The sequence below is a fragment of the Amblyomma maculatum genome, chromosome 3, assembly GCF_055883805.1.
Source record: "Amblyomma maculatum isolate TAMU_Amacu chromosome 3, ASM5588380v1, whole genome shotgun sequence".
NCBI classification, from domain to species: Eukaryota; Metazoa; Arthropoda; class Arachnida; order Ixodida; family Ixodidae; genus Amblyomma; species Amblyomma maculatum.
Window position 1 is genome coordinate 171,945,700 of NC_139346.1, and position 24,674 is coordinate 171,970,373.

General features: G+C 42.8%; 2 protein-coding genes across 5 annotated transcripts in view; one reads left to right on the plus strand and one right to left on the minus strand.

The window, feature by feature from the left end:
* Positions 1–11,531, plus strand: part of LOC146196935 (TBC1 domain family member 10A-like) — a 28,872-nt gene extending 17,341 nt beyond the window's left edge. For all 4 annotated transcript variants that reach the window (XM_084598652.1, XM_084598654.1, XM_084598655.1 and 1 more), the window contains exons 8-10: positions 449–563; positions 3,428–3,582; positions 6,144–11,531. In XM_084598652.1, the coding sequence (XP_084454778.1) occupies positions 449–563; positions 3,428–3,582; positions 6,144–6,242 (369 nt within the window). In that variant the 3' untranslated portion in view covers positions 6,243–11,531. The remainder of the gene's footprint in view (positions 1–448; positions 564–3,427; positions 3,583–6,143) is intronic.
* A 5,123-nt stretch (positions 11,532–16,654) lies between these two features.
* On the minus strand, positions 16,655–24,113 carry Lnk (SH2B adapter-like protein Lnk). The gene is made up of 6 exons (XM_084598651.1): positions 23,132–24,113; positions 22,147–22,248; positions 21,829–21,944; positions 21,566–21,636; positions 19,749–20,140; positions 16,655–19,242 (listed from the first exon to the last, which is right to left on the minus strand). Exons 1-6 carry the CDS (start codon positions 23,888–23,890, stop codon positions 18,946–18,948), a joined length of 1,737 nt encoding a protein of 578 aa, XP_084454777.1. The 5' UTR covers positions 23,891–24,113; the 3' UTR covers positions 16,655–18,945.
* Positions 24,114–24,674: the final 561 nt, after the last annotated feature.

Here is a 24,674-nt window from a genome sequence, read left to right on the forward strand (position 1 = left end):
TAAGCTTTATTGCACTAGTTTCACCTCTAGTTTTGCTTGGTGTTTCTTCTAAAACCACTTGTATTATTCTCACAAACTTGCATGGGCAAAGTAAAGCAGATTGGGAAGGTTCCAGTTAAGTGCGATATCATTTGTGCCTTTGAAACCTAGAAACTTCGATGAAATGAAAGTCACGATCTCAAGAAGTTTTTTTCTGAAGTAGTACTTGATTATATCGAGGTTAGACACATTGGCTTTTTTTTCTTGTTTTCTCTTTCTGTGTGTGCCAGCATTTGTATTTGTCCTGTACTCCTGTCTTGCTTTTTTTTTCTCTCAACCTGTTGCGTGCCTTGTTTGAAGTCAAAATAATTCACCATATCTCTTACTATGTATAATCTGAATTCATTGTTCTCCTTAGCTGTGTTTGCTTATAAGTGCTTCTGTACCTTTCTTTTTTTTTTTTCTTTAGAAAAAGCAACGTGTAGACCCCATCATGTACATGACCGAATGGTTTATGTGCGCCTACAGTCGCACCTTACCTTGGGCCACGGTGCTTCGTGTCTGGGATGTCTTCCTCTGTGAAGGTAAGTGCTCTCACTGAATTGTACAGAACCATTCGGTTGGCCCAATACGAAAATTTTCTGCAAGAGGCCAGTAGGCAGTGCACCATTAATGGGTTCAGAATCACTTTTTATATCATGCGTGTCTGAATTATTTCAGCTTTATCGCTTATGAATCGTATTGAAGTAAAGATGCACTATTTTGAAGTAGGCATAAGTAAACTTACATCAAGACTTGGAGCCAAGCGTAGTGCATTCCTCGTGAAGTTCGGAGCCTCGACACTTGTGCATCACCGTTTGTTGCTTCATCAAAAGCTTAACAAATCCTTTGCCCACCTCGTTGCCAATTGTCTTGTGAATATGGTGGGATTCTCAGTCAATACTGTCTCATGGTGACCACAGCAACACAGACAATTAACGAACTAATAGAAGGGGCGGCGAAACAAATTTCTTATTCGGCTTACTTCCGCCCACAAAGAATGACAGAATTTGGAGGTGACAATAGCAATCACCATGCTTGCCTGTTGGTGAAGAACAGAATCACTGTTGCTCTCTACCATGCTCAATTTAAAGCTGACTAAGAAGAAAAAGTGCTAAAAGCAAATACAGTAGAACCCCTTTATTGTAAAGTCACTGGGACCAGCAAAATCTTTACTATATCAGTTGTTGGTGATGACATGGTCCTGAAGATGCAGTCTGGTAGTTAAATGGGCGCTTACCGAACACGTCTTGTTGCTTAAAGGTACTGTACCGTGGAAGTCTCTCTTAAGCATAAGGACACTATGGCTATGAATACAACCAAGCTTAATTTCATGTGAAAACCAAAGCCTTGCATGAACACGGTATTAGTTTTTGCCATTTCTGTCTTTTAAAAGGCAATAAATGATAAATAATGGCAGTCAAGTGCTGCAAGACCGCACACACTGCACCTCCACTTCTTGCCTCCGCTGCCTCATGCTTCGTGCTGCTCAGTGTTGTGAATGTTCGTCTGTTTTTTCCCCTTCCCTATTTCTTGCTGCACTTTTACTCTCCCATACTTTTTGAGCGGACCGCGCCGCTTCCTTTCCATGTTTGTAAACAGCTTTACTTTTTTTTTTTTCCTACACGCTGCGTGCTTTCTCTCACGGTTCCAAGGTCTTCGTAAAGTAGGCTTCTCCTGAATGCTGCTAATTCTGGTGGTAAAGCCAATCAAAAGAACATTCTATATTTTTCTGTTTTCAAATACAAAAAAAATCTTTTCCTTGTGATTCTAGGTAGTGCGCGGGTGGCAATGTCATATCGGGAGTCATCGCCGCGGCCAGGCGCACTTTACTATAACCGATTTTTATCGAAAATTTTTTTTATTGAAGGGGGAGAAAATGTACAGTTGTCTATCAAAGATGAACTGGGACTGCAGTTTCACTTTACTATATCAGAGTTTACTATAGCGGGGTTCAACTGTGTAGTCACAGAAGTAGAGTGATTTGGGCGAGTTGGTAACGATCCATCGCATCGAACAGCACGAGAAAACACTGGGACTAAAGAAAGGATGACATAGGACGAGCGCTGACTCTCAACTAACTTAATTCTCCACGGTACACCACTTATACGCATGAGCCAAAGAAATCACCGATAAGAAAAGAGGATTTAAATCCTTTCTTAATTTGATTTTGCACGTGATCTTTCTCTTGCAGTGCCAATGCTGACACTGGGTATTCTGGGAAACAGGGCTTTTAACTTTATCACATTGAAAAGCAGCTTTCAGTGCATTGCTTGCGCAGTGAAGCCCACTGAACCGATGGGAGCCTAGTGATGATAAACGAAGGGTACTGCGCACAGACAAGGACGAGAAGGGTACTACACAATGCAGCACAGAGCGTACATAGACAAACCCTTTGTCGTGATTGACCGACTTGCCCAACAGTGCTCTCTCTTAGCCTAGTGGCGGTTGTTGCCACATGTGCATCACTCACTTTGTTGCCGAAGGCGGTGCAGAAAAAAAAACTACCTTATTTATATTGAGAGACTGTTCTACCAGTACCAGTATTAGACCTTGCAGTGATTGGTTCCTAGCACCATCCGCTGCGGTTTTGATGCACGTGGTATTCAAATTCAAATTCAAATTCAATTTTATTATATCCGTTTAGTACATTCCAGCTTATACATACAGAAGGAGGTCCCAGAGTCAGTGACTGTATCGGGACCTCCGATAAATGACAGATAACAATTAATATACAAGACAGCAATAATTCACGGTAAAATAAATCTATACTACCAGCATGCTGGCAGGCGCAGAGCCATGAGGAACAATTAACCGGTGTGGATGCAGCATATCGTTTTAATTTACAATGAAGCTTATCTACTACTATAAAATTGTTGTACATTGAATTACCTCATTATCTCTGCCAGGTTCAGTGTCTTAGGTCAACTGTGCAATGATCTGGAATAGTGTAGGAGCAGTTGTGCGTGTGCACGGGGCTGTGATCGTTCAAAATAAACCTGGTCGTACATCACAAAGTGATAAAAGCTTCATGCCAGCAACTTTGAGCATGAACGGACAAACATTACAAGGCACCAATGTAATACATTCATTTGCAGTGGCTAGCCTGAAGAAAAGCTTGATTTTCTTTTTCTACCAATATTTGTACTACTGGTTCATTGTGCAAATAGATTCATAGCGTGAGTAAATACAGTGTGTCACAATAAAGTTAAATATGGTGGTACCACGTAGTATTCTCGACATTGCCTCTGAACTTAAGTGAAAAAAAAAAAATTAGGTACAAAGAGATGCCTCTTCATGGTCACCTGGGCACGAGGTGAAGGTTTCCTGGCACATATGAAGAAGAAATGCGACCTTTGCTTTTATTTTGGATGGCGAGGAACTTGACTGTTATCTGCGTGCCATTTAGGGGTGAAGGTGCTGTTCAAGGTCGCCCTGGTGCTCCTCCGCGGTGTCCTAGGGGGTGGGGACGTTGGCAAGCGCTACCCCGCCATGTTCGAGACACTGGAGGCACTGCGATCTCTGCCTGAGCCACTTGTTCAGGAAGAATACCTTGTCACACAGGTATGAGTGTATTGCTGCTGCTGCTACTACTGCTACATCATGTATTATGAATAAAAGAGTAGGGAGCTTCACTGCTTTCATTCAGTAGGCCTCGTTGCTATGTTTTGTCGTACATGGCACTGTTCGAACGGTGCTCTTAATTTGTTGCCCAACTGGTTTTTTCCCAGCATACATTCCTGTTGAAAGTTATGCCCCTTGTGTTCATTGCACATAAGCTACATTGCTTTCTCATGGTCCCTGAAACAACATCCAGCTGCCAGAAGAATAGGTTCTGATGTTGTTTCCCATGGGGAAAGCAATACTGTCTTAAAGTGTGAAGTTGTTAGCACTAGCACATGGGACCCAGGATTATTACCTACATCTTGTAGACTGTAGTCCATGCAAGCTGTGGTTGAAGTAAAAAAAAGCATTTCTTTTCTTCTTTGGGTTGTTATGGTGTTGAATAAAATTACTCATGGCTAGAGCATTTGGCAGGCAAGCATATGACTTTTCAGCATACTTAATTAAGCACTCTACCTTCATGAATGTGGTTATGTATGCATTGTGAATGACGAGCATATAGTGAATGGAACAAAGAGCGTGGACGTAGTGATGGACCCGACATGGCGTAGTTCATGCAACATGACTCACTGAAGTGTACAGCATATCCAATTGATGACTCGTAGAACAGACACTAGTATGTCAGGTATCGTAAAATAGATGCCTCATCAAGCTTGAACTCTGCCTGGCCGGGTTAATTTGTGTTAAATAAATATTGAATATGTGAACAACATGCTTGTTGAAGACTTTTTTGTTTTCTTACCAGATTTTGAGTTGACATTTCTTTCTTGTTTGTTTTTGGAGCAGTTTTTTGCAAATTGTATGAAATGCATGAAAATCAAATCGTTTACAGTATTTGAATAGCCCAGATTAGGAAAATAAAGGTTAAATATGGACGTACAGTAGCGCAATTTTTAGAAAGGAACATGGGATAAAATTTTCAAAAATTTGTCAAGTTTACTGTTGTTGGTGATACAGACATTGTGCTTTCCAGGAACGTTGCTGTCAAAATTTTTTAAATGTCTGTAGAAGAGGTGGTGCCGTGAAAGTGACAGAGTTAATGGTTTCTTGTAGTGCTACTCTGCAGCATTCTGCTGTAATGGCAACTTTTCTTGTGACTTTTTATTGACTTATGGTCTTCATTGTGTTCTGTATTGCTCATTTTTTCGTTTTGTATTTCCCACTCCTGTTACAGACCCTTATGGTGGCTGACAGTATTAATAAATGAAATGAAATTACTAATGCAGTTAAACATTGAATTGTCAATAGGTAATTGCTTAGTTCTAAGGAATAACTATTCATGTCATGTTCATGAATTTTCTTGATTGCGGATGTTGTCCAGAACTAAATGGATTGACAAATGAATTGTGATTTCACTCTAGGCTTGCATGGTTGGGACCAAACACTTCCCACTAGATGGACATCCCTTACCACCCTAAATTGCGATACTAGTTATCGCTAAGCAGCTCTTTATTACTTAGTCGCTCCTTTCCCGTCTCTTTTGGAAAGGCTGTAAGAGGTAGGTCGTGTCCTGTTCAAAAGTATTCAGGCCACAGAATTTACTTTCGAGCTCTATTGTTAAGTAAGGTACTCGTGGCACCGCCAAAGCTTGAAAACACCAGATGGATAAAGAGAAGGGTCCTTAAGAGATTAAAGAATTTCTGATGTGCCTTACCTGTCTAAATATGACTCAGAAGCAAATCCTAGGGCCTGAATGCTTTTCACTGCAGCTGCATATACACTTCAAAGGTGAGAGCATTGCTGTGCAGTAAACTAGGAAAATTTGGTAAGCATGTCGCAGAGTGTAGCAGTTATAGAAGTCTCTTCCATGCTCAACTGTGACGTGCAACTTGTTTGCACTCGTACGATAACGAAAATAGTTTCTCCAAAATGCGCATCATCTCAGAATTGTTCTTCCTAAAGAAGGAAATGCAATGGTGGGCCTGAGTTTAAGTGCTAACGGTTTTTCTCAAGGCTGTCAGCTTTGCCAGTTGACTTAAAAAATTGGTAGAAGGTCAGGTGACTGCGAACAGCACTGCATAGCATCTGTTTCGCTTCTGCGTATCGTTTTATCCACTTTCAAAATTTTTGTGACTTGTGTGAAGTATTTTTTGTGCGAGAGTATGTTTCTAAAATGAAGTCAGTTGTGGGAGTCTTCTGTTACTGTATATAAATGCAACATAAATTGCAGCCAGAGCTCTCGGTGCAGCACAATGACACATACTGTTGCGAAATATATAGAAGAGGACTTTCCACAGCAAATTTTTACGGAAAGCTCCAGAGGAGCTTTATAGCCAATTTTATTTTTATTTTAGTGTTGTTTATCGCTTCACGGCATAAAGGGTTTTGTTGAGATTCTTAAAAATTTTTTTTAAATAAATAAGAGGTTTATCGATCTACTGGAGTCAAGGAAAGAGCAATACTCACATTTTATTGCACGGTGTGAGATTTAGAGTGCACAGACACACACATGCAACCCCCTATATCTTCTTACATGCTCTCTGTGTCGTGGCTGTGTGCAGTTAGTCCAGCTGGATATCACCAGCCACGACATGATGAAGGAGCACCAGAGGCAGATTGCCAAGCGGCGGCTCGCACAGCTCTCCAAGGTGAAGACCTAACCGAGGAGCCAGCACCACTGCTGGCCACTACAAAGGCGCCACACTGCCAGTGCCACCCTGTCTGTTTGGAGGCGGGGAGCGAGGCTCGCTTAGGGAAATGCAATTCTGCTCCAGCTAAGGGAAATCTCACCCATCTTTGCTGGTAGGAGTCGATGAAGGCGCATGAAATGCTTCGGTGTCAGCAGCTTCGTACCATGTGGCGCTATGCGAAGTGACTCACAGGTGCCGCTTGGTAGACGGCCTTGGCTATGTCATGCAAATTTGACGTCATTGGTCACTTGACAGCTCCTACACTAGCGCTGCTACTTATTTGCATCGTGTATTGCACTTAGTTTTAGGCCTTGCAAGCCACCAGCTCGAATCCATTACTCAAATACTTGTTCATCTTAATTTGCAGACCTTGAGAGAGGAAAAAGATTTTTTCAGGTTTTATTGCAAGGTTCACTTCAGGTGTCTTGAGTTGGCTTCTCAGAAACCGTTGAATGCAGTTTCAAAATATTTAATGCTTCTCAGTGGTAACTATTTTGATAGTAATATAGCTAACCTGCAAAATCGTAAAATTCTTTTTTTTTTCTTCTTTTTTGATGTCTGCGTTATGGTTTAACTTTGAGCATACAAAATACTTGTTCAGGTTGAGCCATGCTTCCTAGGAGGACTTAGGTGTAATGTTCGTCTTTTTTTCAAAACCATAGGGGCCACTGTGTATTGCTAGCACTATGCCTGAAGGTGCAGTGGAGCTTTTGTAATTGCTCCCATGTCTTGAAAAATTTATAGAGTGCTCTGAAAGGTCCAGGAATGTGCAAAGGTGCTGTAGTCTGATTTTTGCATTATCCTACTGTGTACACAACAGCATGTGAAGCTGTGCTTGACGACGTGCGTATTGGTATATTAGCAGCTGTCTGCTGATTTGTCCGATCTCTGCAAGCACTTCAGTTTAAACAACTTTGCTCCAAACTCTGTTCTCTTGTTAACAGTATGACCTGGAATTACACTTGGTATGTGATCTCACTGGGGCCTTTAACAATACATAACAAGTCATTACTTTTCGTTAAGCACCAACGGGCACTGCCATTGAAGCGAAGTAAAAAACGGAAGGAAAGTTTTTTTCATGCCCAGCTACTTGTTAATCTAGTCATGGGAGTTGTCAGGCGTCCAGTTTCGAGGGTCGATTTTCAAGTATGGCGTAGTGAATATGAACAATGCTGGTGCCTCTTTTCCAGCGAAGATCTCTCATCTTGCATTCTCTTTTAGCCCTGACGTAAACTGAGGGAAGAGAGCATGTCTTGTATGCGCTTATGTCGGAGCTGTTTTAAGTGCAGCAAGTTTTTGAACTGCGTAACCGTTATTGTACTTTCAAAATTATCATACCAGACATATTCAAGGCTTGCTGTTAATGGCACTGACACCACCAGCAAGTTACATTCACGTGGGTGAGTGTGAATCTGTGCAACAAAAGTAACCGAGGGTTAGTTGTCTCTTTAAATATCTAACATCGTGGGGTTGTTAGCCATTGCTTGTGGCTTAATTAATCGATAAAACGTTTGGATGCATCAGCATTGGGCTTTTTGAGTTAGCCTTGTTCCTGCCTGAAGACAGGGCAGCTCTGGACAGGGTGGCTCTGGCTGTTGTGTTGCCAGTATAGTTGCGAACAAAGCTGCTGCCTGCCAGACAGTGGCTGAAGCTGCCAAGGTGTTTTTGTAAAGGGACCAACTTCTGCATCGCCCATCCAGTTGGAACCACTGCAAAGCGGCAGCAATATACTGCGGGTTAGGCGCTGAGCTCTAAGGGCTGCTTGCTCGCCGATGCTTGTGTGTGCATATGACTGCAGACGACGATAATAATTAGGCACCTGTCCTTTCCCTTCTTCTGACCTGGTGAAGTTCGAAATTTCAGGAAACTTCCTTGTAAAAAAAAGAAAAAGAAAGAAAACAAAAAGAGCTGATGACTAAATGGGCATGGGAGAAGTACATTTGGTTTTCACTACAAACAACGCTCTGTGGTGTGGCATTGGGCACATCTTCATATTTATGAAGTTCAGCCCAGCAAGTGAAGTTAGCTGCACAGCCCCCTCCCCCAATTTTTTTTTCTTTTTTAAAAGAGATGCGTGTATGTTGCTGTTATTTCTAGACCACTGTTTTCTCTGTTCTTTTTTCTTTTTTGCTGAGTTCTGGCATTCTCACGCATAGGCTCTTCTGGCCTAGTGGCAAAGATCAGTGTCCTGGAGATGTAATCAGTCCAATCCAGATAAGAAATCAAATGTTCCTGCACAGATATCTAATTTTGCTGCAAATGCAGTGACTTGCTTTAAAGCTCACAGTGACTGATTGCCTTCCTGGCTATAAATGCTTCCAGAGAGGGAGAGGGGGAAAAATAAAAACAGGAAAGGCTGCATTTTTGAAGCAGAATTCAGCTACTTTGCTTTTTATCTCCTCTTTGCAAGTGCATATAGTTAATGAGTGGCCTGTCCTCCGATCCTCAGCTTGCATATGCAAGGTTTTTAAGAACAGCTGCTGCTTCGAATGTAAAGAGTGGCAGTGATAAATTATTAAAATATGTATATGTTATACTTTGTTGTACCATACCATTGCGCACTGCACGGATTTATTGGACACTAAATTGGGAACTTAGGATGTTCCAAGCTCTGCTTCAGCACTTGGCTTTTGCATCTCCTGTATCATATGATGCCATTTTTCTTCTGTTTCTTCGGTATTACTGTTTGCACTTCTTGTCATTATGAGAGTGCACATGCGTAATTAGCTTCTACTGTTTGTCTCCTTGTCATTCTTTTCTGTGTTTTTATTATTGTTGAAATTCTATGTTGTTGAACTGAGAGTCTTGCTCAGTGACATTTCTGAGCTTGTGTTATCATCGTTGTGACCAATAATGGAGCCTATTTATGTGCATCTTGCAACATTTGTTTTATTGAGGTGTGTGGGTCCACAGTTAGATAGCTATTTTGACAAGATTATTTATTAACTTCCTGCGGGTATAGCTAGTACACACACTAAATTTACCAATGGAAATTATCACAATGGAAAATGTTTTAAGAATAGGTAGAACCTACTGCCAAGTTTCTCTCGTGTTCAGAGCTATGCAGTGTGTGTATATGCAGGAATCTTTAGATTTATTTTGAACATTTGGCTTACAAGATGTGTAGTGCAGGGCTTCATATATTCACAATATCAACCTTTCTTTTTAGCGTCACATAAGTCAGTTGTGCATTACACAGCCCATAGGAGTGCTTTTAGGTGCTAAGCACAGTGCTATTGATTTGCAATTTTCCTTTACACTTTTTGTTTTTAACTGCAAGTATAAAGAACAAGTAGCGGCTGTTCGGAAAGTCCTTTTTTTGTGCTCTGCTCCTGTTTCTACATTCCATTCATTCTGCTCTGTAGTGACCTTTTCTTGTACAACTGGGTAGCATTGCTTCCTCTTGCTTTTGCTTTCTAAGCCCTGCACCCATTTAACCTCATTTGTAGTGCACATATTATAAAGCTGCTTGTGTTCACAGCTTATACTGCATTTTGCACTATTAGTGAGTCGGTGCATTGCTTTAAGAAGTGAAAAAGTTGGTCTTCTGTTTTACACAATATGTGTGCAGCGAGAGTGCACTCGTCTAGGTTTTTATGACCTGTAATGCAGTCATTTCAACTAGTAGTAAACCACCATTACACGCAATCCGAATTGTAATGCACTGCAGATATGACATGTCCAGGGTAGAGGGATAGGGTAGGAGGGACTGTAGCTGCGAGCATCTTTTCCGTTTGTTCGCATAAAGTGCGTGTCGTGGATAGAGTACTAACAGTTTACATGTGTTTATGTGAATTTGACACTTTTTGCTACGAGCTAAGCTTAACATTAACAACTCAATTTGTGGCTGGCTGGCAAGTTTAGCTTCATTGGCATGGGTTTGTTGCAAAGCTGAAAGCTGAAGATGCCTTTTCTCGCAATATTTGTCTCTTGTACCTCTAGGTTGGCATATTTAATTGTTAATATTGTACAGCATCGTGTGGCATTAGTGTATTGTGGCGTTAAGCCCTAGAGGTAGTCAGTTTGGCTGACAGCAAAACTATTCCAGTATAACACAAGCTAATTGCGATTGGTGTAGCAGTATTGATGAAATTATTGTTAGTGTACAGCCAGCCTGAAAGTTTCTGATTACAGAAATAGAAAATGAACCTGTCATAAACATTAGGGCCCACAGTCATGTTTTGAAGCTACTACTAAGGCGTAAATTTTCACTAAACAAATGACTTGCAACAAACACCTTTGCTTGATTTCTTTAATAACTTGCATGGAATGTGGCGTCATCTACATAAAAAGAAAGAGAAGACAGTTGAAAGAAATGACTGCAGTTATGATTTTGTCTTGTGCACACACGATTGTGACTGCAAGGTGGCTTTACATGTGCAGCGCAATGCAAAAACAGGCCTACTTTGCAAGAAATGCAGTTCTGAATATCAATGCAGGATAACAAGAAGCTTTCAGCTTTCGCAACTTAGTAAAGGAAGGATATTTCGTTTCATTGGAGTTTTTCTCTTCAGCATCCGGGGTGTGGACATGTCGCACATAAGCCTAGTCACAATGGCAGCTTAAGCCTGTTCACTTGTACAAAGACGGGAATACAGACTCTTGTGGTTACATGTAGTACGGTAATAATCCTGGCAAACTATTGGTTAATGCACGTGCGCATACTGCACAGTAGAAAGAATGGCAGAAATGCTGAAACTTCTCAAGACATTTGTAATCTGAATGCTCAGCTTTATACTGAGGCCTAGTAACGAAAATTCATGTTTGTCCTAATTTAAGGAGAACTAGTGTACCCAGATTTGCACTGGCAAGACTCCTATGTATTACATTTGAAGAAGCTGTATCACACCAGCAAAAAGAAAAAGGGAATCTTTATTGTCTTGTCTACTCCACGCGTCCTGTGAAAAATTGGGGAAAAAGAAAGAACAGCTTTGCAGATATTTATCTCTCTTCACTCTACAGCCCAAATGTTGTGTATGCTTGACAATGAGACACACATATCGAGTCATTTTGGAGGTGCGAGGAGGGAAGGGGATTCAGAGAATGCAAATGCCTTGTACTCCACTCTGCAGAGTATTATTTTTGTGCAACTTGGTCAGCCTGCCACTGGGGCGCAGGTTGTTCCTGTAGTGTACAGAGCGAGTCTACTGCACCAAGTATTTTTGTATGTAGATGCCTCCCTTTTGAGTCCTTGTTAAGATTGATGTGCCTCCTGTTATGTTGCAATGGTGGCAGTAAAGCTTTCTCTGTTGTCTCCTGTCCTGTGTGAGTGTGTTTTCTTTGGAGGGCTGATTATCACATACATACACACTAACAAGCAGTGGAGGTTGCTTAGAAATTACATGTCACTGTAGCAGGCTTCGAAGATGCGGCCGCATTCATCTTTAATAGGGGGGCGAAGATAATAAAATTTGAATATGAATTGAATACCAGTATGAGAAAAAAATGCCTTTGAATATTGAATCGAATATCTGATCGATGAAGGAAAAAAATTAAATATAGCGAACATTGCTCGTCTTGTTTATTTCCGAATGCATAGAGTATTTGCAAATAAAATTAAACTAGAATTGAAGAGAAGTGCATACCCTACTGAAAGAGCCATACATTTTATGCAGGATTCTGTACACAGTTTTTTTTTTTTGTACAGAAATGATCTGCATGAAGCCAGGTGGAGCTGTCTTATTGCTGCTGAATACAGTCAGTTCTCGTTGATTCGTCCTTCAAGGGACCAGGAACGAGCGTCTGAATTAAAGAAAAGCTTTGATTATCGAATGTGTCTGAAAAAATTTAAGGATGCTTCACTGACAGTCCATGCGTGCAAGCATTGTGGTGAAGTGCGCGGGTCAGTGAAACTATGGTGAATAAAAAAAAAGCTCTGTTATTTGGTAATTCTCAAATATTTGAAAATTTCAAATATCAATTTTTTGAATAAGAATTGAATAACAAACATTAGATTCGTATTGAAGACTTCGAATACTCCTACATACCTAATTTCTACTTTTTCTGGTTCACATGTATGCAAGGAAAACTCTTGAAATATGGGAGAAGCTAGCGAGCTCCTTAAATTGTTGGAATGGCTTGCCTTTTACATGTGCTTGATTACCTTTCAGTGTTGTGGCACTTTCAGTAGCACTTTAGCGAGCTCCATAAATTGTTGGAATGGCTTGCCTTTTACATGTGCTTGATTACCTTTCAGTGTTGTGGCACTTTCAGTAGCACTTTTAAGTGCCGCATTAACTACAATTGTAGATTTTAAGGTAGCTTTGAAGGTGCTACCTTTGAAAATAGGCACTTTTGATATATGAATGTGTTTTTGGTCGTTGTCTTCACATATATTTTAAACTTGATACTCTTGCCATTTATAGTCGAGCACACGAGCAGAGATTAGCAGGAGCCACCACAGTAGCATTCTGATGCTGATATCAAGGTTGCGGGTTCGATCCCTGCCATGGCGGCCAATTTCACTGTAGGCAAAATACAAATTTCCGTGTGCTGTTCAGTGTTGGTGGATGTAAGAAGCCAAATGGTCTAAATTAATGTGCAGCCCTCCACTATGCCATCCTTCATAGCCTGGGTTACTTTGGTACATTAATCTCTGTAATTAATGAGACGGGCTAGCTTTTTATTCACATCTGTCAAAAGCAAAATACATTGAGCTCTGTATATGTTACTATCACATTGGTATTGGTATTTACCTACATTTAGGTACATTTACCTAAGTGTAGGTGGGTCACTAGGTACATTAAAACTCCACAACCAACAACATGAGCTGGCTTTTATTTCACATATTTGTTAAAATACACTGAGCTCTGTATGCGTTACCATCATGCTGTTTTTGCTATTCTTACATTTAGCCAAATGTAAGTGCTTGCTTACTTTTACCTATTTACCTTTGTTGGTATTTACCTATATAAGGACAGCACTGTAGGCGCACCATGCTCATGTGTTGCAGTAGCATGTTTTCCATAGTAGTACCGTTCACTGCACTGTGCCTGATGCAGACTTCAGAATTGCTTCCCACAGTGGTTGTGTCATTGTGACAGCTGAACCTAAGGTCATAGGTTTAATTACTTAAGGTTTAATTTTGGGGACTTCTATATTTTGGTAGAGGAGAGATACAATAGTAATTGTCTCTGTATACCAATATTTAAGTGCATATAAAGAGAAATGCAGGTGGTCTAAATTAATCTGTAATCCCTTACCATGGTGCCCCTCATAGCCTGCTAGGTAGCTGTGGTAAAACAATTCATTAAGCATTTCAGAATACTTAGTCACTCTGCCAAGTACTAGAGTACCAGTAAAGCTAGCCTTCAGAAATGGAGAATGCCCATCCAGAGCTTCCAGCACCAAATGCTGAAAATACGAAGGTTAGAGCTGAAAAATACAATATGGTGAGAAATGCAAAAATTTAATTGATTGCTCCATTAGTTGCGTTTTTTCATTCTCTTATCATGCAAGAATGCTCATGTGCTGTGCAATGACTGCACCTGTTAAAGCACTTCAGATGGCTGAATTAAATCCAGAATGCTACATTACGATGTTCCTTCCAGCTCGCGTTTCACTTCAGGATGTTGAAACCCACAATACAAGATTTTTGTTTTGTTACTCAATAGTCTTCTGATGCTGCTGTCTTTTGAAAGGTATCCTCTTGCTTTCAGCACTTTTTGCTTTAGTCACACTTTGCAATACACAGGCATTTTGATAACATATGAATCAGAGTAGAAGTCCTGTACATACGCTAAATACATTTACATGCTCGGCTTCAGAATTGCCAGAATGGTTTATGAATACAGCCAATACATTTAAAGCTGCTGAATGCACATATTTGTCCAGTCATTCCAACTTTGTTGTTTAAAGTATTGCGAGTATGTAAAATGACATTATAATTCCTTGTTACAAAGGCTTTTGGCACATAAGGTATATCCACGTTCATAAATGGGGCGCAAAAGCTGTTACACTTCATTAATTGTAAATGGACTTTAGAAAATGACCTTGCGGCATTAAAGGCTTTCAATTCATTCATAGCTGCAACTACTTGATGACATGGGCATACAAAAAGCTGTGTCAACCACACTTGCCGATTCAGACAGTGCACTCTTATTTACTGATGAAGTATATTACTTCACATAAGTTGCGAAGTGTCAGTAAAATATAATTTGCAAATTGTGTGGCTTACGTCCCAACCTGAAACATGAGCTATGAGGGCAGCTGTAGTGGAGGACTGCGGATTAATTTAAAACTACCTGACGGCTTGATGTGTGCTGGTGCTGAGCAGTACACAGGTGCTTTTGTATTTCGCCTCCATCGAAATACAGCCACCACAGCTGGGATCTAATCCAGAGCTCAACAGTCAAATGCGAAAAAAGTATGCGTGTGAGCGAGCCACCATGGCAGGTCATTGACTGCAAAATAAGATTCAAGACGAAGCAGTCGTTTTGGCCTAGCAAAGGTTAGGTTAGCTATGCACGAATATCAGTGGAAACAAGAGACGCTCATGCTGTGAAAATAAATTTGCGACGTTAATGCATTAGCGGGATAAAAGCCGCAAGTACGGAGCTAGGCTGACATACAACCAGTCTCCTTTGGCCCCTTTTCATAACAACTTTGCAGTAACTGCATGGGTTGCTCTGCAAGTACCACATCTTTGGTTCTTTCTTACAAGGAGACTGACAGTGTGAAATGCAGGCTGTGAAAAGGGAGAGTCAAAACAGTCACCCTCATTCTTTACAGAAGCACACAGAAAACCTAGTGCACCAGTAGCAGGAATGCATGTTGCTGCTAGTGCCTACACAAAAAAAGTTGTTTGAGGGATACCAGTACATTCCAAACTTTCCTTTTGATGCAGCATCTTTTAATTCCATAACTTAGAGTGAATGCCCAAGGTGCGAAGTTTTATTAGCGGGTGTCGTAAATGCTCACCCTGTCCCAAGTTTTCCAATTGCCACACACCATACGACACACGAAAAGTCGGGAGAGGTGGTGAGTTTTGGCAATTTTAATGTGACTGAAAGAACTAGCATTCAGGAACACTCAAGCACATCACATGCTCAGTAGACTGTTAAAAACACTTATTAAACAACATGTACATGTTGAGCAAACGAGAAGTGTCCTCCAGTTACTCTCTCGTCCTGCACAGCCAAGCATTTATCTTTGGGTTCCGCCTTTACTCTCCTTATTTTTTATTTTTCTTAAACTTGTGACTCGCAAAACAAATGTGCCACCGGCATTCCATCTTAACTCGAGCATGTGTAGCTGATGTGGGGGCTGCCAATATCTATGTATCAATGATTCAATATATAGAACAGTGAACAATATCTTACACTCTTGCCACGCAGACAAATTTAGTGTCGCTTTCAATGGGTTGTACTTGCCTTTAGTGTCATTAGTGCAGTGCAGTATGGTAACAACAACCTCCCTTCACTTGGGTTGAACATACTTTACACAACTCATGACATGTAGCCTTGACAGCGATTCTTTTGGAATGAAACATGCCTGAACACAAGGGTGCTGATGGATTAAAAAATTTAGCTGCCAAAAAGTGGATTTGAACGAGTACAGACATTAAATTTTCATATTAATCATCTTCGACCGCTCAATAATTTTTTTTTTTTTCGCAGTGTTGTTTGGGCTTCATCAACCGACTCATGCTCTTTTACTGTTGCAGGTGAATGCAACATGGTGATCCATAAAAAACCTGAAACTAAAATTAAGTGTATGGTGCTCTTTAAGTTTACAATAAGCGTGGCGAGTAAAGTTGTCCATTCAAGCGTAGTGTGCTCGAACGGCCTGCACCTTTTTCAATAGTTAAAACTCAAAACAAGTTCTGATCACCCATGCACATTATGATATTGGTCACATTCAACTCCTAATGCCTTTATAAGCTATGTCAGACCCACAAAGCAGCAGCTACTGCTGAAAATGCACAACCGAGTGTGCCGTTCGAACAGTTCAGATAGGTGTATGGATGACTGTACAAGCAACATTAAACTTTGCTAAAACCTGACAAATGAACACTATAACTTTCCAGATTTCGCACAGCAAAAATGTGTAGTTCTTGTCTCGCAACCACCACGATCGGCTACACAAGCGAAAGAAGGACCATCACAAAGCAGACGAGTCTGCAGTGACACACTTTAAACAGTCCGGGCATGTCACAAGCTCTACAAAACAGTTTCGCGATTGGCCGTGCGAAGAATGCACATCCTTCCAGTAAAAGACCGCACAAACGTTTTTCTTTTTCTCATATAATGAACACGACTACTTGTGCAGGAAACATTTTCAGCACAGGCTTAACAATCACAGCTCGGTTGTGACCGAATGGTCAGGTCAGCCTTGAAGTGTTGATCTAATTGGAAGCATCTGTACAGGGAATGCATTCCCGCTTTCCTTTTCTTTTTTTTTGGAAATACGTAACCTTTGCATTGCTTCTTCGAAACTGTACACCACACTGGAGGACAGAAGATCTCTCTTCAACAGCACACATCTCAACACCTTACTCTACTCATTTGTATTCACAGGAAAAAAAGAAAAAAAAAAAACATCGGCAGCCAGCACACGTCTGTCCTCAAACAACACACTTCCACAAAATCTGGAAGGACACAGTAAACCAGTCAGTGTACAACAATGCCCCTATCAAAACAGTAAGCACATGGACATGCCTTGGTAAGCTCTGGCTCGCACTTATATCAGAACCTACCCGCACATGTGGACCTGGGACGAGCTTTTGTGCAGGCTTGGCTGAGCACACTCATTGCCTCGTTGAACAAGTGCTTCTGCAAAAACACTGCTGGCTTCAAAAACTTTGTTCGTATTCAAATGCTGCCGTCTTGCCGAAGACTGCCACCAAGAGTCTGCACAGGTATTCAGCGCGTGTATGTGGCCACTGCTGGAGCATTATTCATCAACGGTCAGTCTGCGTGATCTGCATTAAGCTTCATGCCCATTCCTCAGGAATTAAAGGAAGCACAAAGTGAGCACCACCCTTTTCCATTTAGACACACCTGTGGAACTTAAAATATGTGGGGACACCAAGTTTTAAGCTTCTCTTCATAACGGTGCGAAGGGCCTGAGAGGCACATGTACTCCGAATGTTGTACTCTGAGCAATGGTTGAGGTCAGAAATTTGGGATTGGCGATGTTGCGTAAAGTGAGGCTCGGGACCCTTACATAATCCGTCTGCTTCGAAGTAGATAACCACCACATGACTGCCAAACACACGCTGCCTATCGTGGAATTCACGAGACGGTGAGCCAGCAATGAGAGCTGGTGCACAATACGGTCTTGGTGGTGGGCTGGTTTGCTGCAGCTGGCATTCAGCGTGGAACAGAGACAAGCTCTATGTTGGCAGTGGTGCACAGTAGCCAAAGCCATTAGACATGTACTAGGTCGTTAATCACCACTGATGTCTAGGGTCTTTTGATCAGTGTGAGATTTTAAGCATGCATGCGCTATGTTAGAGCACGAACGTACCTCTAGGAAAGAGAGCTGGCAAAGATAAGTCTCGAAGTGCTTTAAATTAATTTATTTCATTTATATCTTGGTTTCCACGGGCTGTAACTTCAGAGAACGTGTACAGGCTCACGTCATTTGTGGCACTTTGATAATCCACAGCAAAGGGATCACTCTTCTGTGCATATTTATGACTTGTAATAGTTTGGTTTGCCCATTTCTGATGTCGCAGCCAGTGGAAATCAAAACCAATGTGCCGCAATAAACTATCTAGACCATACTGTTGCACATCACCTGTTCTGTCGGCCATGAGGCTACATACACATCATAAACAAAAAGACACTTGAAACGTGGTGTCCTTACAATTTTACGAACTGCTACATATGTTCCAGGCTGGTATTATAGCAGGCGTCCACGTTAAGGATGTACGAGTGTCTTCAAAAGTCTCTTTATTTAATTTTCAATATATCTTGTTGAAAGTTGCATTTTATTCTTACATGCCAAGTTTCAACAAGATATGCTGAAAAATAAAGAAAATGTTTTCAAGACCCTCATTTCACTTTAATGTTTCTGATAACATCAGCTTATATAATGAGGGCTGAGGTGATGTTTCAAGAAACAAACATGCACCAAGCGATGGAAACAGGACACTGACTTGCACAGACTCCTTTGGCAAGTGCAACAGCGTTTGCGTCTTTGACGATAAGAAGGAGGAGAGGAGTATTTGCTTCAGTCATAGAATACAGAGCCCATCCGGGCAGCTGTCAATGCACGATCACAAATTCGAGTTCCCATTAACTAAAAGCACCAAATTTGCACGCACCACCTAAGCAAACACTCACCGTGCTACAAGCAAGCAGCAGCGGGAGCTTCTATAACAATCCACAGCATGAGCAGTGGAAGTCACAAGCGAATCTACAGAAACAACGTCCCAATATGATGTTGAAAAAGCTTGGCTGGCTGCAGTTCGCAAACTTTCCCATTTCGCAAGCAATTATCAACGAGAAGCACGCACTGCAGAAGGTAGGACGCCCACACACACTGAGAAACCGGCGATTTCCAGTTCGTTTCCCCTAGTGCATGTTTTTCGACAATGCTGGGGGCAAATCCTCCAATTCTCAACAAAACAGTGCCTTCAACATTAAGTCAATATAGCTTGAAAGGAGTGGAGCAGAAAAAAAAAGAGAGAGAAGTGACCCTGTGTGGAAGCACGGGTTCAGCGCTTTCACACAAAGGAGTAGGTGTTCTCAACAGCACGGCCATGCGGCAGGTGGGCGGCTTGCAGGTTGTCCAGCGACGACGAATGAAGCCGCACGGAACCGCTGTAAGTGAGGAGTTCTCCCTCGGCACCCCCGCCTGCACCAGGGGCGAGCACAAAGTCTGTCAGCGTAACGTCCGACGAGCCACCGGATTCGAGCGGAATGGGGTGCATCCGGAAGTACTCCAGCATGTCGAATATGGTCTCGAACCACAGGTGCTGCACCCGACACTGCTCCTCCGGGTTGAGAGTCATACGCAGGTGCTGCAGAAACAACAGGGTAGGGAATGGTCTGTCTCCCGAGTGTATTATGTGCCTCGTTCTGTATGGGTGCAAGTACTACAGACTCCAACCGGTGAAGACATTTAGCAACAGAGCAAGAAAACCTCGTTTAAAATATTTCCTTCTATAAACAGCCTGCGGGTTTTCCCTGTGAACCATTTCACAAAGCCAGCCAACCACTCAAGGGCTCAGTGCGGTGTCCGCGAAATAATCTGACAACATTTGGAGAAGCCCTTAGCCTGCAGTGCACATAGCACCTGGCTAATGATGAGGATGAATTTGCCTGCAATAATATACTCTACGCCACATGCAAGGACAATGATGTACGAAGTTAAGATTTATTGCTAAGATTATGTTAAACGAAGTTCTGACTGTGAGGTAACCTGTCTCCACTAGAGATGCCACAACTTGACACAACGTCTCAAGGCAAGTTGCATCCTGAAGCACTCGTGACAAAAGAATGCAGTGAAAAGAAACAGTTCGCTCACCTTAGCCCTGCCTTGGAAGTTGAAGGTGAGCACACACTCCCCTTTTCGGGTCTCGCTCTGACGTACAAGAAACACACCATGGCCCAGGGGTCCCTCACGCAGTACCAACTGCGCGGCATCGCTCCTTGACAGTGTCCCATGAAACCAGGGGTACTCGCGCAATGACTGGTACAGGTCGCCACTGCCACCCCCCTCGCCACCTGAAGATGCGCCACCGTCCACGGCAGGAGGCGAAGATGCAGCAGCTGGCTCTGCACCGCCGCTGCCCGTCCCAGCAGCAACTATGGGGGCAACCGCCGGTGATGCAGCCCCACCTTCGCTTCCACTTCCAACAGGTCGGACTGCCGCTACGTCGCCCGTGGCAATGACAGCTGTTGCCTCGGCAGGCACCTCTGCAAGCAAAACCACAAGCTGCAGGTGTGAAAACGTTTTTTTTTTTTTATACCAATGACTTTAATTTGCAATGTCAGATGTTTCCTGCTCCTATTTAATTTCGAGAACAGAAGGCATTACAGAAAGGTAAAGCAAACAGAGAACTGTTCTGAAAATAAAGTAATGTGACAAAAGCTGTGACACAGTTTTCTTGAGGTTCAGGCTTCCCATTTAAGAAAGGTGGAGCAGGTAAAGTGCACGGAAGTGGTCTGAGTGGCTGCTGCCATTGAGGCAGACAATATTCGCATTACCTTAAACTATTGCCAATCTTGGTGAAAAGTAAGTGAAGTTACCTCAACTACAGAAGTAAAGATGGCATGACTCACCACAGAGACATGTCTGAGCGGCATGTCCCTCAAGAGCTCATTTTTTATTCTCTTAGAAGCTACCATCGAAGACTAATGCAACTTGATTTTTTAATTCACTTAGAAGCTCCCATCGAAGATTAATACATGCAGACAATATTCACATTACCTTAAACTATTGCCAATCTTGGTGAAAAGTAAGTGAAGTTACCTTAACTACAGAAATAAAGATGGCATGACTCATCACAGAGACATGTCTGAGCGGCACATTCCTCAAGACTTCATTCCTTAATTCTCTTAGAAGCTCCCATCGAAGACTAATGTAACTTGGATTTTTAATTCTCTTAGAAACTCCCATTGAAGACTAATGTAACTTGTATTTTTAAAATTTGTCTACTGTATGCATCATACATTTTTTGACAGCATCATGACTTCTGTTCTAATCCTTACAGCGGCTATATGGTATTACTAACATGTACGTGCGTAAGCAAAAAATATTGCTGTTATAAACGGCCAATGGGGATTTCATGACATTGAATCAAATCATTTAACACAGCAGAAGGAACATCAGTCAGACATCTGTTGCACATGAGCTCTTCCCTTTTTAAAACTTTTCAAAACCAGACTGAAAAAAAAAAAAAAAAAAAAAAAAAAATTCCACACAGCTGCAGTGGATAGCTCACGGCTGGCAGTGCATGAAATCGAAATAAGTACATCGGTGTGTGATTCATACTACAGGATGAAAAGAAGGAAGTAATCCAACAGTAACTGCAAAACTATGTAGAATATTTTTTGCCCACCTTTCTGGGTAACAAGCTAGATAAGCACGTTTAGAGCAAACATCAATAACACAGCATACATTTCAGCTGTATAAAGAAAACTAGTTCTGATGATCTTCAAGTTAGCTTAATGATAAGTGTAATTTACAGACTGTTTGATTATAGTTACCACTACTAAGAGGACCAATAAAAGAATAATTATGAAAGCTAGGAATCATGCAAAACAAAACTTCAGGATGAACCAAATGCATAATGACTACCAGTGATTTGCAAAAGCACAATTATGAACAGCACTGCATACTTTTTGCATTAGTGTGTTGTTCTCGAAGCCTTGCCAAGGACTCAGACGGCGAGGTTGTCAGCCTGGGTCTTCTGCAAATGTGACAAAGAGTTAAGAATGTAAATAAGCAAGTGGAGCTTACAACCTTTGCAGTGCAAGCTTGGTGGTCATAGGTTATTCCCACCACTGAACAATATTATTGAGCCAACACTGAACAGCTACAGAGTTGCATTCTTTTAAAACGTACTAAACAGAAACGAGGAAGAACTGAACCCAAGACTTACGCATTATCATCAGATGCGTCACCCAAATGCCGCATGCAGTAGCGGATTGTGGACAGCCATGACCTCATGCTTTCTGCGTCGTGTGCTTCCACAACATACTCAATGTGATGCTCAGCCTGCAAAGTAGAGAAGGCAGAGCAGCCTTTTACATTGCGGCCACTGATGAAACTGACACATTCAAAATATTGCATCCGCTCTAAAAGGACATAAAAAGGTTTCCCTCCTTTCAGAGCAAATGGGAGACATCAAAGCTTGTCAGTCTGGCACAAACAATTTGGGTTTCAAATAAAAAGCAAAGGTAATCAACTCGGTGCGCACCTTGAGCACAAAAGTGTTCTCATGATCAGGCATCTCAAGAGCAGTGGTCTCCCTTGCGTCATGAATCAGGAAACAAAACACGCCGCTCCGAGGCCTTAGAGACTGCAAAAGAGAATCGGGACGATTATGCATGGGGCTGACACTGATGAACCATGGCTAACAACTCGGCGCAATACATGTTCACCAGTTACTCAAATGCATCTGAAAGCTAATGAATTACAAAAAAAAATCTAAACAGGGTGTTTCTTGAGCGTACAACCTTCATTAACGTTTATATTCCCCTTTGGTGTGACGCGATGTATTCATTGAAGGTAATCCGACATTTATGTTACAACTACACGCAACCTTTTAAAAATTCTCTTTCCTTTCTTCCTTCTCCTCAGTCTCTATTCACTTGAGAACCGCATTAATCTCCGCACTTCTATTCAAGGTGTTTCCTAACAATATAACGTCTCGACGCTACGATGCGTAGCGCAATGCGACCATGACTACGTAGGAATTTCCATCATTCTAGTTTTTCCGGGCAGCAATGCTCCATGCCGGACATGACAGCGTCGACCCTGGATACATCTATACTGTCTATACAGCCGGCTGTTATTGTTTATCTACCAGGGCCAGCGAAGCGGCGACGAATGTGGAGCGACCGCAGCGGGAGGTCAGTCAACAGTCGGCTCTGCCGCTACCCCAAAAGCAGGCAGCTCGGGAGCGATAAAACCGAGACTGCGACTCTGACGCACGCCTTCCAGACTTGGAATATTTAGTCCGCAGGTCCACAGACAACGCGAGAAAACGTAAACAATTAGCGAGACCGGGACTTTCCGCTGCTACACTCACGCGACAAGCATTCGATAAATTTCGATCACAGCACGTCCGGTGCGATCTCAGCGCCGATTTAATTCTCATTTTCTTCTACCGCTTCCACAGGCAGCTTTCCGTGCCAATGTGAAACTCAAAGAATGATTAGTTAGCGCCCTGGGTCGCTTACCTTAGGCGGCGCGTAGAACTCGAGCAAGTATCCGCCGATAGTTTTCACGAGAACAAGCCGGCACTTCTCCCACTTCTGTCGTCCGTCGATGTTTTCACCACTGACATAATTGACAGGTCCTTCTTTGACGTGCTCGACCACGATCTTGGTCAGCTTGGCCTTGTCGTGGTGATGATGTTTGTCCCCCTTGCTACGTCGCTCCCCATGATGGGGCGGCGCGTGTGACGATAACTCGAGCTCGTCCGAGTGTTGTTTGTGGAAGAGGCCCTTGCCACGCTTGAGGCCCTTGAACGACAGCCGGCGAAAGAAGAGCCGATGGTGCGCCTTGGGCGACGCTTCCCCTTCGGACAGGTCGCTGTAGTCCTCGTGGTTGACGGTGAGCGAGCGCAAGTTGTCCTGCGAAGACGCTGCACTGCTCGGCGTCTTGGCCGCGGACCTCGGCGCTGCGCCGACGGCGCCGAGCGGCTCCTGTGAGCCGCCGCCGTTGCTGGCAGAACTCAGCGGCCTCAAGCCGCCGCCGCTGCCGCCGACCTCGTCAATCCGCCGTCGCACCTCGGCCTCGAAGTGCTCCTGGAACACATCAGCAAAGCGGCGCCCGAACTCGGGAAAGTCCACCACACGGGCCAAGTCCTGGTGATCAGCCACGAAAAGCTGGTAGTTGTGGGCGAATTCGGCGGCTGCCACACGGGCGTGCTTCTCGCAGAAGTCCGACCAGTGGGGCCGATCGTCGCCACCGCCGCCGCTCGGTGAGCTGGCCATGCTGCTAGCGGCATGCTCCCTGCGCGAGCAGCCCTGCTTGCCGCCCGGTCGGCCGCTTCCGCCGATGGAACGACCCGCCAACGCGCAGGCGGCACCAGTTCACCGCCATTGTGCCCGTATGTTTGTGATTGTGAAGAGACGCTGAAACCCAGAAACTCAACGCATAACAGCAAGATGAAACCAACCGCTTGTCCCGCGCCGCAAACAACCCACTCACTGGTGCAACAGCGCGGTAAAAGCCTTGTAGTTCTAAAAATACACGGCGTGCAAGCAAGCGTAGGCGCTGCAAGTCAACTAAACACCATTCGAACTTATAGATGACTTTAGCGCTATACCAATAAAATGTGGTAGTGTGGCGAAGAAAAAAAAAACAACAACAATAACGATTATAAAATGTTCAATAAGAGAATGAGCGCTTAACGTTTTGCCTTGCTACTTGCAGTGCACTTTTTGAACTCACGTGCGCGCCGTTCACGGGTTCACGCTCCTGTTGTCTTCTCATCACTGACTTGCCGTTAGTAGCGCTAATTCCTGCAAGCACAAACTCATTTTTAACGCGTACCTTTGAACCATGAATTTTGTAAACGGCCAATAAGCGAGTCACACTGGAAGAAACCGCGCACAAGAATGCTCTTTCGGGTCAATTTTTGCTTTCGGTTTCGGTATTCTGTGACGGATAATCTATATAATATTATTTTGCGCATTAATTGAATTAACTAACGTTATGCCTAACCTGTTAGTTTAATAAACAGCTGAGTTTTGGCTATCTTTATCACTGCGCGGT

Bases quoted from the DNA above. Each gene is read 5' to 3' on its own strand.
- Lnk (XM_084598651.1), bottom strand. From the start codon at position 23,890: ATGGCCAGCTCACCGAGCGGCGGCGGTGGCGACGATCGGCCCCACTGG. The intron at 21,637-21,828 runs GTAAGTCTTGGG...TCACATTTGCAG, and splicing joins GACGCATCTGATGATAATGC to AAGACCCAGGCTGACAACCT. The intron at 19,243-19,748 runs GTGAGCGAACTG...TTGTTTCTGCAG, and splicing joins ACTTCCAAGGCAGGGCTAAG to CACCTGCGTATGACTCTCAA.